This window comes from Pogoniulus pusillus, chromosome 36 (genome assembly GCF_015220805.1).
Source record: "Pogoniulus pusillus isolate bPogPus1 chromosome 36, bPogPus1.pri, whole genome shotgun sequence".
Taxonomy (NCBI): Eukaryota; Metazoa; Chordata; class Aves; order Piciformes; family Lybiidae; genus Pogoniulus; species Pogoniulus pusillus.
The window spans coordinates 471,406-483,876 of NC_087299.1; the positions used below are offsets into that span (position 1 = coordinate 471,406).

Sequence of the window (12,471 nt, forward strand, 5' to 3'; positions counted from 1 at the left end):
TGCACTGGTGCAGGAGGTTGTTCCCCCCAGGTGCAGGACACTTATCATTGTTGAACCTCATGAGGCTCCCCTTTGCCCAGCTCTCAGCCTGTCCAGGTCTCACTGGATGGCAGCACAGCCTGAGAGGTGTCAGGACTGTTCCCAGTCTGGCACCATCAGCAAACTAGCTGAAGGTCCAATCTGTGCCCTTGTCCAGGTCACTGATGAAGATAAATCCACCCAAGCTGGCTGCCCTGGGGACGTCTGGGCATGACTGACCCTAAGCAGAGCAGGGACTGTGCCTACCACTGCCTCTCCTTACATCAGGCCCTTCCACAACCAGTTAAGGTGCAGCATCCTGCCCCAACCCAGTAGGCCTTCCAGGGGTAAAGTTAGAAGACCACAGGGTGCTGGGGCTGGCCCTCAGGGCAGTCACCACTGGGCTGCTCTCTTGCACTAGAGCAGCAGCCCAGCAGCTCCTGAGCAGCTGCAGCTCCTGCATGGCTGAAGCCTCCACCTCGTTGGCAATGTTTAGATAAGTGCAGTGAGTACTGGGTACCAAAACCCAGAGAGCAAAGCCACTCCTGGGCATGCTGCTGTGTGCTCCTGGCAGACCTGAGTAAGGCATGGGGACACCACTCCTCACCTACCCTCTGCTTTTGCCTGACTTCTGGCCTTGCTAGCAAGAGGATGGTCCCAGAGTTGTGTGAGAGTTGCCTGGGCACCTTCAGGGAGGCTGCCTGAGCTCTGCTGTGACATTCCTGCAGGAGCAACTCTTTTTGCAGCCAGATGCTTTGATAGCTCCTCTGAGCACTTGTCTGCACTGTGATTCTTCCTCCATGGGCCATTGCATCATATCATCCTTTAACCTCCTGCTGCTCCTTCAGCTCCAGGTGCTTTTTGAGTAGTAAATCTGCACTTGGACTCAGTTGCCATCAGCAGAAAGGTGGTAGGATAGGGAGCTGGTGTCGCAGAGAAGCTGCTGAAGAAGAACTGTGCTTGCTCTTGATGCCAAATCACAGCCCTAAGCAGATGCCTCCCCAGCAGTTCCTCAGTAGGGGTCACATTCAGGTGGAGGGAAGATGAGTGGCTGACAGGTTTGGTAGCTTGGGATCACACTGCTCCAAGCCTGGCATGATCTCTGCTCCAGGAAACAGGCTGGGTCTGATGGTCATCATCTTGGCAGTACTGCTGGTGTCCCCAGGATGGTCCCTGCCCTGTGGCTTGCTGGCTCTGGCAGGCCTGGGCTGGGCAGAGTCCAGTTGCTGTTGTGGTGTGGAGATGATGTGCTGTGAAGCTGGATTTTATCTGAGGACCTTTATTTTTGTTGCCTTTTCCATAATTCCTGGGCTACACCAAGAAGAGTGTGGCCAGCAGGTTGAGGGAGGTTCTCCTCCCCCTCTACTCTGCCTTGGTGAGACCACATCTGGGTCCTGGGTCTACTTCTGGGCTTCCTGCTTTAAGAAGGACAGGGACTTGCTGGAGATGGTACAGCAAAGGGCAACGAAGATGCTGAGGGGCCTGGAACATCCCTGTGGCAAGGAAGGACTGAGAGAACTGGAGCTGTTTAGCCTAGAGAGGGGCAGCCTGAGAGGGGATCTCATCAATGCTGAGATCAAAGGGTGGGTGTCAGAGGATGGGGCCAGGTTTACTTCAGTGGTGCCCAGTCACAGGACAAGGGGCAGTGGGCACAAAGGGAACATCAGAAGTTCCACTGAACATGAGGAGGAACTTCTTTAATTTAAGGGTGGCAGAGCCCTGGAGCAGGCTGCCCGTGGAGGTGGTGGAGTCTCCATCTCTGGAGGCATTCAAAAGGCACCTGGGCACATTCCTCAGTGACTTTGTCTAGGCGACCCAGCTCTGCCAGGAGGGTTGGACCATCAGTGGCCATTCTGTGATTCAGTGATTTAGAATCTCCTGTTGGAAAAAGATGGCAGTGCTGCCCCCGTGCTGCCCTGCTGCCGACTCTCCTGCCTCAGCCCAGCTGCAGCATGTGCTGGCTGCAGGAGTCACCTGCAGCGTCCCTGCTCCATCCATGGACCCACCACAGCATCTTCCTGCTGACCCTGGAGACCCAGCTGAAGTCACAGCTCTTCTTGCTTAGCCCATGTCTCCGTTCCCTTGCCCTGTGTGAGCCCCAGGCCAGCACATGTCTGACAGTGTGAAGGTGACCTGAAAGGTCCTTTCCAACAGAAATGAGTCTCTGACTCCGTGAGGAGCTGGGGGAGGGAGGGGAGGGGGGAGGTGTCTTTGCATGGCACTGAACAGGACGGAGCCTCAGTCACCTGCCTGAGCAGCTTAAGAAGGGGTCTTGTGCCCTCTAGCTCAGTCCCTGCTGCCCTGCAGTTTGCTTTCCAGCACCTGTCTCACCTCTGGGGCTCCTGGGGGTGCCAGAGGAAAGAGATCCCAGAGCTGCCCACACAGGCAGGACAGCGATCAGAGCTGCAAAACTGGAAGGGTACCACTTGCAAAGTCCTGATGTTTTCATCACACCTGGGGGCAAGGTGATCTGCCTCACAGGAGAGGTTTCCTCCTGCCTTGGCTTGCAGTGCCCAGCAGGAGCAGAGGAGCAGGGGGCCGGGAGCAGCAGGCAGTGGGGGCCCGCAGCAGCGCCAGCCCTGGGCAGTGTCACGCCGTCAGCGAGGCATGCATGGCCTGTTTTGACATTTCCTCTTGCCAGACAATTAACTGAGGGGTAATTGGCTGTAATTGCCGCGCAGGGGTTTAATTGCATCCCCCCTCGCCTCCACCCCGGAGACACGTGCAGGAAGCGGAAGGGTCACCGGGAGCATCCCTGTCCCACAGGCTGCGGCTCCTCTCAATTAGAACTTCAAAGGGCTCCCGGGAGCTCTGCAGCTCACTGCATCCCTGCGACAATTCCCTCGGCTCTGGAAACTAAACTCCTATCGCTGCCGCCGGAGACACTGCCCCTGCCCCTGCTGCTCCTCTGCTCTCCCAGCACTCCCCAGTAAACGCCCCAGTGCCCCAGTGCCCTTCTCTCCCCTTTCCTTGCCTGGCACATGACCTGCTGGATCAGAGAGACCCTGATCAGCCCCTTTGCAAATTGCTTTTCTGCTGACTAATTAAAAGGCTGATGAGAAAAGTCAACATATTATTAGTAATTATTGTGTAGTCTACTTTGATTTACCAAGTCACACAGCAAATTATTTTGTTCCAGCACAGGGCATCTGAGGAGCCTGAATGATGCCTCACAAAAGCTAATTACAATGGGAGCACCTCCAGTGCTGCAGAAAGCCCCCCCACGTGCTGCCCATGACCCCCTGTCTGCTTCTCACCAGCACCTCTGTGCTCAGGCCCCACAGCATCCCCCTCACCACCCAGGCTGGGGTCAGCTGCCCCAATGTCTTCCATGCCCCACACTGGCTTCGCTGGTGGAAGCTCCTGGAAAGACCTTCAGAAGTGGTTTGCATGTCCCCATCCTGAAGCCTGGGCACAAACAGCCAAGAGAACTCAGCTTGTTCTGCAGAAGCTGAGAGAGAAAACTGCCAACAAGCCACCAGATGTGCTTCAGCAGCCACCTGAGACACATTTCAGCCCTGGGGTGTTCAGGAATGGAGATGTCTTGCTCATGGTCAGTGCTGCTCTAAGTGTCCCAGGACTGAGATGCCTGCAGAGCAAAGGCTGTGCAGAAGGACACTGACTTTGCCCAGCTCTGTTCTTGCAACCAACAGCCACTTCATGGCTTGGCTGAAGCCCCTCTAATGTGCCAGCTCTGCTACAGAGAGGGTGACCCTTGGCCCCAAGCCCACAGCACAAAAGCCCTCTCCCAGTCCACGCTGTGCTTTCCATTTCAACCCCCATCAGGGTCGTATCTTTCTCTTTGGAGCATCAAAAGAGATCTGGTGGTCTCCCACCTGCCCAAGGCCTGCTGCTGTCCTGCATCACTTTGGTCTCTGTGCTCTTTCTGGTGTTGCTCTTCCAGTGCAGTCTCTGCCTGGCTCCAGGAGCAGCAGCAAGTTCCAAGGGCAAGCTGCAGTGAGACTCATTTTCTTTGAAGAAAAAGATGAGTAGGAGTGGAGCAGTGGAAAATAAAGATTTAGGCTGGTAATTGAGATAAAAGCTCCTCTGCCAGTGCCTGTTCAGTTATTGCTAATTCCCCAGGCGCTGGTCACCACCAGGAGTTAATCACCTGCAGTGAAGCTCAGGGTAGTTAACTGCCTGACAAATCCCTCCTTAGCCACAGCAGTGACTGATTCCTTGGGGATTATCTCCATTAGTGCCTCCCACCTAATGATTTATAGCTGCAATAACAGCCTTCCCTTTTTCCTCTCTCCCAGTGACAGTGGTGGCCAGGATCTGGCAGCTCCTGGGAAGGTGCTCAGTGCCTGCCCTAGGGAGGAAGGAAGGTGCTGGCAGACCTGGCAGCCCTCCTGAAAGTTGTCTCAGGGCTAGGGAGACCTCACAGAATCATGGAATGGTTTAGGTTGGAGGAGACCTTAAAGATCATCTAGTTCCACCCCTCTGCCATGGCCAGGGACACCTCCACTCAAGGCCCCATTCCCCCCCAGGGAGGGGACACCCACAACCTTCCTGAGCAACCTGTTCCTGTGCCTTCACACTGGCCAAGAATTCCTTCCTACCTCCATTCTCCTCCTCCTCTCTCTCAGCTTCAAGCCACCTCACCCTTTAGCTCTGTCTGCAGGCAGTGCAGGGCAGGGGGGGCCCAGCTGGTGCTCCTTGAGGACTGTGCCATCTCCTTGCATGCTTGTCCCCCATGCCCCTCCTTCTTCTCCCCACTCTTCTGCACCACGCAGGCCCTGGGAGACTTTCAAGCCCTTGCTCAGCTGCCTGCTCTCTGAGGTTTGCATCTTCTCCTGGCATAATCCAGCAGGTTTCTTGGTAGCTGCTGTTGACTTTGGGTCTGTGAGGGCAGCCTCTGCACAGCGATGCAGCCAGGCCCCCGGCAGGATCTCACCACCCTAATGGTGATGTCCTCAGCTCTGGCTCACTGCGGGATCTTATCATGCCCACAGGGGCTGGCCTGAGCTCCCCTTTATAAAGTCACTTCAAACTGTCAGCCAAGGGCAGGCAGTGCCAGGAGCTGGCAGCTCTGGAACTGGTGGTGCCCAGCCTCAGAGACCCCCTCCCCTGCATAGGAGCCTGTTGTGGAGGTGGAAGAGAAAAGCCCTTTAAGCCATGGGGATTCCTGAAGTGAGCCACAGGACCACAGACCACAGCACAGACTTGGCTGGCAGAGAGCTCCAAGCCCCATGTCCCACCCTCCACACAGCACTGCAGGATCACCACTAAACCATAGCCCTAAGCACCAGGATGGGGATTCCAGCACTGCTCTGGGCAGACCATTCCAATGTCTGAGAACTCTTCCAGGGCAGAACTATTTCCTGAGATCCAGCCTGAGGCTCCTCTGGTGCATTTTGGAACCATTTCCTCTGGTCCCTGCATCCCAAATGAGCAGCAGGTCCTGGGAGCTGGCAGAGCTTGTGAGCTGTGCTGCCTTGTGGCACACTGGGCAGAGGTACCTGTGGCATCTGAGCCAGCAGCTCAGGTGGCCTTGCTTCTGTTCCATGCTCTGCCACTGATGGCAGAGCTCTTGTGCTGTGGGCCAGTGGCACTGGGGTGGTGTTTTGGACTGGTCCGTGGGGAAGAGCTGACAGTCCAGAGGTTGGGCAAAATACTCCAGGTCTGACAGAGTGGTGATGTAAATGCCACCCTGCCCAGTGCTCCCTGGGGTTGGCAGCAGCCATTGCTGCTGGAGGGTGGACATTTCACTCCCTGCTCCCCACCAGCAGGCAGGGTGCTGCCAGCTCCAGCAGTGCCACAGGGACACACAGCTGTGAGCATCATCTGGGCTGCCAGATTTGGGAGGGAATTGGATGTCTGGAGACCTATGACATCCTGATGAGCAAGCTCAGGAAGCATGGCATGGCAGAGCAGGCAGGGAGGTGGATTAGGAACTGGTTATAAGATTGACTTCAAAGAGTGGTGATCAATGGTGCCAGGTCCAGCTGGAGAGCTGGGGCCAGTGGAGTCCCCCAGGGACCAGTGCTGGCTCTGGTGCTGCTCAACATGTGCATCAGTGACAGTGATGAGGGCACAGACAGGCAGAGTCTGCTCAGCAAGTTTGCTGATGGCACCAAACTGGGAGGCTTGGCTGAGACAGCTGCAGGCTGTGCTGCCATCCAGAGAGCCCTGGGCACAGAGCTGGGCACAGAGGAACCAAATGAGGCTCAACAAGAACCAGTGCAGAGTCCTGCACCTGGGGAAGAAGAATAAACTGCAGCAGCACAGGCAGGAGGTGACTGCTGGAGAGCAGCCCCAAGGAGAGGGAGCTGGGGGTGCTGGGGGAGAGCATCCATGGCACAGCAAAGTGCCCTGGGGGCCAAGAGGGCCAATGGGGTCCTGGGGGGCATTCAACAGAGGGTGTCCAGCAGATCAAGGGAGGTTCTTCTCCCCCTCTGCTCTGCCCTGCTGAGACCTCATCTTGATCACTGCCTTCAGTTTGGGGCTCCCCAGGTGAAGAGGGACAGGAACTGCTGGAGAGGGTCCAGTGGAGGCTACGAGGATGAGGAGGGGACTGGAGCAGTGCCTGGTGAGGAGAGGCTGAGGGCCCTGGGGCTGCTTAGTCTGGAGAAGAGAAGACTGAGAGGGGATTGAATCAATGTCTGTAACTCTCTGAGGGCTGGGGGTCAGGAGGGGGGGACAGGCTCTGCTCACTGCTGCCTGGCACAGGACAAGCAGCAATGGATGGAAGCTGCAGCACAGAAGGTTGCAGCTCAACACAAGGGGGAACTTCTTGCCTGGAAGGGTCCCAGAGCCCTGGCACAGGCTGCCCAGAGAGGCTGTGGAGTCTCCTTCTCTGGAGCCTCTCAAGGCCTGTCTGGATGTGTTCCTGTGTGCCCTGAGCTGGATTGTGTGGTCCTGCTCTGGCAGGGGTTGGATTGGATGAGCTCTTTGGGACCCTTCCAACCCCTGACACCTGTGAGCTGTGACCCAAAGCAACCACGCTGGCTGCAGGCCAAGGCGTTTGGTGCACACAACAACTTGCTGGACCCTGCTGGAGGCCCCTGAGACCCAGAGTGGCTCAGCTCTGGTGCCCCCCAGCCCTGCCGCCCGGAGCTCCGCGGAGAGCAGCCTGCGGCAGAAGCTCTCCCGTTTGTGCTCCGCTGGTTTCAGCCTGCGTGGGGGCAGGGGCAGGGGCAGGGGCTGCACCGGCAGCTGTGCACACCTTCAGCTGCAGACACCTCAGAGCACTGCTGTGCCCCGCGGCCGTGGGTCAGGAGCCCGTCCCGGGCTGTCACCACAGATGGGTTTGGATTGGAAGTGACCTCAGAGCCCAGCCCCCGGCCGTGGGCAGGACACCTCCCGCCAGCCCGGGCTGCTCCCGTCTCATGCAGCCTGGCCTGCAGCCCCTGCTGGGGGGAGGACGTCCGCAGCTCCCCTGGGCAGCCCATTCCGGCCTCTCACTGCCCCCGTAGTGAGGAACTTCTCCCTAGCGTCCGACCTAAACCTGCCCCGCTCTAGCTTCCAGCCCTGCCCTTTGTCCTGCCACTCCAAGCTCCTGTCCAAAGTCCCTCCCCAGCTCCTCTGTAGCTCCTTCGGGTACCAGAAGGCCACCCCCAGAGCAGGCTCTCAGCTGGGCACTGTGGGCTCTCCCTGAGGAACCACACTGGCCTCACCTTGCTTGGGAAGGAGGGGACCTGAGCCCCCGTGGAACCCCACTCCTTGCTGCAGTCCTGTGCTCCCCAGATGCCTTCTCTTGACTCTCTAGGGCCACTCTGCAGCTCCCTGAAAGGAGGTTGCATGAGGTGGAGGTTGATCTCTTCTCCTTAGGATCAGGTGATTGAACAGGAGGAAATGGCCTGAAATTGTGCTGGGGAGAGTTAGATTAGAGATGAGGAATTCTTTTTCCCCCCAAGAGTGATCAGGGTCCCTGCACAACTGCCCATGGAGGTGGTGCAGCACCCCATCCCTAGAGGTGTTCAAGACATGTGGCTGTGGCAGTGTTGGGGTTGGACTCAATGACCTTGGGGGTGTTCTCCAGCCCAAACAATTCTGTGATTCTATTATTCACCCCGTGCTGTGCACCCCAAAATCATCTTCCAGATGGAAAACCTGCTTAATTTGTGCATGGAGATGACATGGGCCAGAAGGGCACCAGGTAAGCACCATGCAGGCACCTCCCTGTGCTGCTGTGAATGGCAGAGTGAGCACAAGGAAAGAGACTTGGTCTGGAGGATTCTGAGCCTCCCAGGTGCCCACTGCCATCAGCATCTGACAGCAGATCAGACTCACACAAGCATCCTGTCTGCAAACAGGGCTGTGCTCCACCCCACTCTGCTTCAGGGTGGGTGGTGAGCATGCCAGACCAGATGGGTGCTGGGTGAGGCCTGCTCATCCTTGCTGCCCGTTGAGGATGCAGTGATCTCTCATCCAAATGGACCTGCAGGAGCAGAGGGAGTTCATAGGCTCACAGAATGGGCTGGGTTGGAAGGGGCTGCCAGAGGTCCAGTCCAACTCCCTGCACTCAACAGGGACATCCCCCACTAGATCAGGTCACCCTGAGCCCTGTCCAGCCTCACCTTGAATATCCCCAGGGGTGAGCTCCAGCCACCACCTCCCTGGGCAACCTGTTGCAGTGTTCTGGCAGCCTCCTGTTCCTCACATCCAGTCTCAATCTGCTCTGCTCCACTTTGCAGCCATTGTCTCTGCTGCTGTTCCTGCAGCCCTTTGCACACAGTCCCTCTGCAGCCTGCTTGTAGCCCCTCCAGGTCCTGGCAGGCTGCTGTTAGGTCTTCTTGGAGCCTTCTCTTCTCCAGACCGAACACCCCCAGCCCCCTCAGCCTGTCCTCACAGCAGAGCTGCTCCAACTCCTGATCATTGTCGTGGCCTCCTCTGGACCCTCTCCATCAGGTCCAGATCCTTCCTGTGTTGAGGGCTTCAGAGCTGGCCCCAGCCCTGCACAGGAGGTCTCCCAGAGCAGAGCAGAGCAGAGCAGAGCAGAGGGGCAGGATCCCCTCTCTCCGTCTCTGGCCCAGGCTGCCCTTGGCATTGTGTGCTGCAAGCTCACACTGCCTGCTCCTGTCCAGCTTCTCACTCACCAGCACCCTTAAGTCCTCCTCCTCAGGGCTGCTCTCCATCACTCCTCCCCCAGCCTAGATTGAGAGTGAGGATTGTTCTGGCCCAGGTTCATCACTGGGTGAGTGATGGCAAAGAGTCCTGTGTTGCCCGGGGACATCTGGGGTGATCTGTGTTGTCTCTGTCCTGCAGTGGGACTCCATCAACGAGATGGATGAGTTTTTCAGCCCCATCCACACCTACCAGGTCTGTAACGTCATGACCCCCAACCAGAACAACTGGCTGCGCACCAACTGGGTCCAGCGGGACGGGGCGCGGCGTGTCTACGCGGAGATCAAGTTCACGCTGCGGGACTGCAACAGCATGCCAGGCGTGCTGGGCACCTGCAAGGAGACCTTCAACCTCTACTACCTGGAGTCCGACCGCGACCTGGGCACCAGCACCCGCGAGAGCCAGTTCGTGAAGATCGACACCATCGCCGCTGACGAGAGCTTCACCAGCGTGGACCTGGGGGTGAGGCGCCTGAAGCTGAACACAGAGGTGCGCGGCGTGGGGCCGCTCAGCAAGAGGGGCTTCTACCTGGCCTTCCAGGACATCGGCGCCTGCATCGCCATCGTCTCGCTGCGGGTCTACTACAAGAAGTGCCCAGCAATGGTGAGGAACTTGGCGTCCTTCTCCGAGGCCGTGACGGGCGCAGACTCCTCCTCCTTGGTGGAAGTGCGGGGAGAGTGTGTGGGGCACTCGGAGGAGAGAGACACCCCCAAAATGTACTGCAGTGCCGAGGGGGAGTGGCTGGTGCCCATCGGGAAGTGCGTCTGCAGCGCTGGCTACGAGGAGCAGCGGGACTCCTGCACGGGTGAGTCGCTGCTGCTGCTAGCAGTGCCTTCCAGGGGAGGGGTGGCTGCAGGGGAAGGGCTGAGGTCACAGGCAGCCTCCGTGAAGACAGAGGCTGCTTGGGTCTTTAATGGCCAGCTTCGCGCTCCTAAGATGTGTCACTGGTGCCCCTGGCAAGCTCCTTGGGAGCTGCTGTGGGCCTGTCTGTCACACATCTTGCTGCACAGAGCATGGTTTCGGGACGAGGACTGCTCTGGCTCCATCTTTCCCTGCCGTGGAATGTATGGCACAGAGATCCCAGTCCAATGCCTGCGGCAGCTCTGAGATCTCTGCTGGTGCACTCCAGCAAAGCACAATGCCCCTCTGCTTGCTCACCTCTGGCAGGGGTTTGCAAGCAAAGCACTCAGCAAGCACAGCACCAAGCTTTTGCCAAGCAAGGTTACGGTGTCCACCCACCGCCCTCCTCAGGGCTGCCGCAGAGCCCGGCCAGCCGAGGCTGCAGGGAACCTTCCCGGGGGCCTCCGTGCCGCTGGGCAGGCTTCAAGCCACCTGTACAAACTGTGATAAGGAGGAGGGGTGACCAGCAGCCGAGCAGCAGGCACGGGGCTGTGTGTGTACAGAGCTGGGGCTCCCCAGGAGAGGCCTCCACGCAGCTTTGTTTGCTCTGCGCTTCTTGCCGGGAGGCGGTGAGGGGAGCAGCACAAACAAGAGTGCAGGGCTGGTGTTTGAGTTTCATGGAAATGTCAAGTGGAGCTTTTGTCTTCGGGAGACTCGAGGCAAGGTCAGGACATCCAGCGCTGAGCTGGACTGAATCCAGGTGCCACGGGGATGCTGGTCCCCAGCCACGCTGAGTGGGAAGGACGGGCAGGGTAAATGCTTCCACCCTGAGCTCCTCTGGCTGCCACTGTTGGTGTCAAAGTCATCCTGAGGTAGATTTGATAACTCAAACAGGATTGCTTCCTCCCACATTAGGAAACAGGTGCAAAGTGGGGCCAGGTACATGCTGCTGTGGGAGGGGGCACTGGCATGGGCTGCCCAGAGGGCTGGGTCCCAGCCCCACTGCTGCAAAGAGCTGGAAGTTGGGGATTTGGTTGAGAGGGTCCAAACACCCCTTCCCCATGTCTCTCCTCCTGTGATCCCATACAGCAGGCTCTGCCCCAGGAGCTCACCACCCCAGAGCCTGAAGGCTGGAGTCACTGCATCAGTGTTGTGTGCCCTTGGACGTGTTTGTCTCTTTCCTGAGGGCAAAGCTGTGTGAAAGTTCCTGTTCCCTTTTGGAGGGGTTGCCCCTGCCCGTAGGCAAGCACTGCAGGAAGCAGTTCAAGCTGCCTCCCCAGGTGGGATGGGCATAGGCAGAATTGGCTCTTCTGCATGCAGCTGAAGTCAGACCCATGCTGCTCGACCATCGACGCTCTCTGGTGAAGCTCTCCAGGCCTTGTGGAGCACAGAAAAGCCACTGGACCTTCTCTGCCCTCGGTGCTATAATGCCCTCCTGCCTGTCTTGTCCCACTTCTCCAGCTCTCAGCATGTGGGTTTTGGTGGCAGGGGCAGCCCCTCCTTGCTGGCATCTCCTTTGGCGGGTGGCTGTGGAGCCCTGGGTGTGTTTACACAGGACGGCAAAGAGATGCAAATCTCTGAGCTAAGCTTCTGGTGCTTGATTGGGGCAGAGGTCCTCCTTCAGAGTGCAAAGTGCCTTTCTGGGGTGATTTATAGCCCCAACAGCTCTGCCAGAGCTGGAAATTAGCCATTTTAATTGTCAGGGGGACAAAAGCAGGATTCCAGCGGCTGTCGCCACGGCAATTTTTCATTCTCCGTGGCAGGGATGAGCTGATATAAATCACTCCTCGTGGCCCTAATAATCTTTCTATAAATATCAGGGAAATTCATTTTTTTTGCTTGGGGGAAAAAAATTAGAGAGAAGATCCTTTACCTCTATGGCAGTGTTTAAAATGTGATTCCAAATTAATTTCTTTCCGCCTTTCTCAGCCAGACGCCTTATTTGTCAAAGCTAAAGATGTTTGAACAGGGGAGGTTTCTCCCCCTCCTCCTCAACCTTCATTTTTCTAAGGGCCTGCCAGAGTGATGGAAGAGAGCTCACAAAACCAGATCATGGCCAGATCTGCTCCAAGCCCTTCAGGGGAGGAAGGCTGTGAGGAAGGCTGTGTCACAGAGCTGGCAGGGGCACCGTGTGGCGGTGAAGGGTGCGTAGGAACCTGTGGAACTTCTCTGCCTCTTGTCCTCTGTGCTGCCAGCCATGACCTTGGATGTCCCTTTCTTTGAGGAGGAGGGTGGCAGCTGGAATCTCTGCATCTTGCACTTACCCACACATTCCATCTTCCAGTGTCCTGGTGTATGTCATGCGGGTGTGAGGAGAGCTTTGGAGGGGGGGGGCAGGACTCAGGCCAGGGGCACCAGGGTCAGGTACTAAGGATACCATCCAGCCTGGCATCAGATGTGTCACAGCCCTCATGGCACAAGACATTTGTCCCTTGTATCTGTGCCTCAAGCACAGTCTGGTTTATCTTCAGAGACACAGGAGCCCCTTCTCCAGCTGTGACTGGGCAGGGATGCTGCAGTGCCTTACTGGGCAGAAATGGGTTT

The 12,471-nt window shown here is 57.5% G+C and overlaps 1 protein-coding gene across 1 annotated transcript in view; it reads left to right on the forward strand.

The window, feature by feature from the left end:
- Positions 1 to 12,471, forward strand: part of EPHA8 (EPH receptor A8) — a 55,844-nt gene that overhangs the window by 15,843 nt on the left and 27,530 nt on the right. The window contains exon 3 of the mRNA XM_064171835.1: positions 9,229 to 9,892. Within this exon, the coding sequence (XP_064027905.1) occupies positions 9,229 to 9,892 (664 nt within the window). The remainder of the gene's footprint in view (positions 1 to 9,228; positions 9,893 to 12,471) is intronic.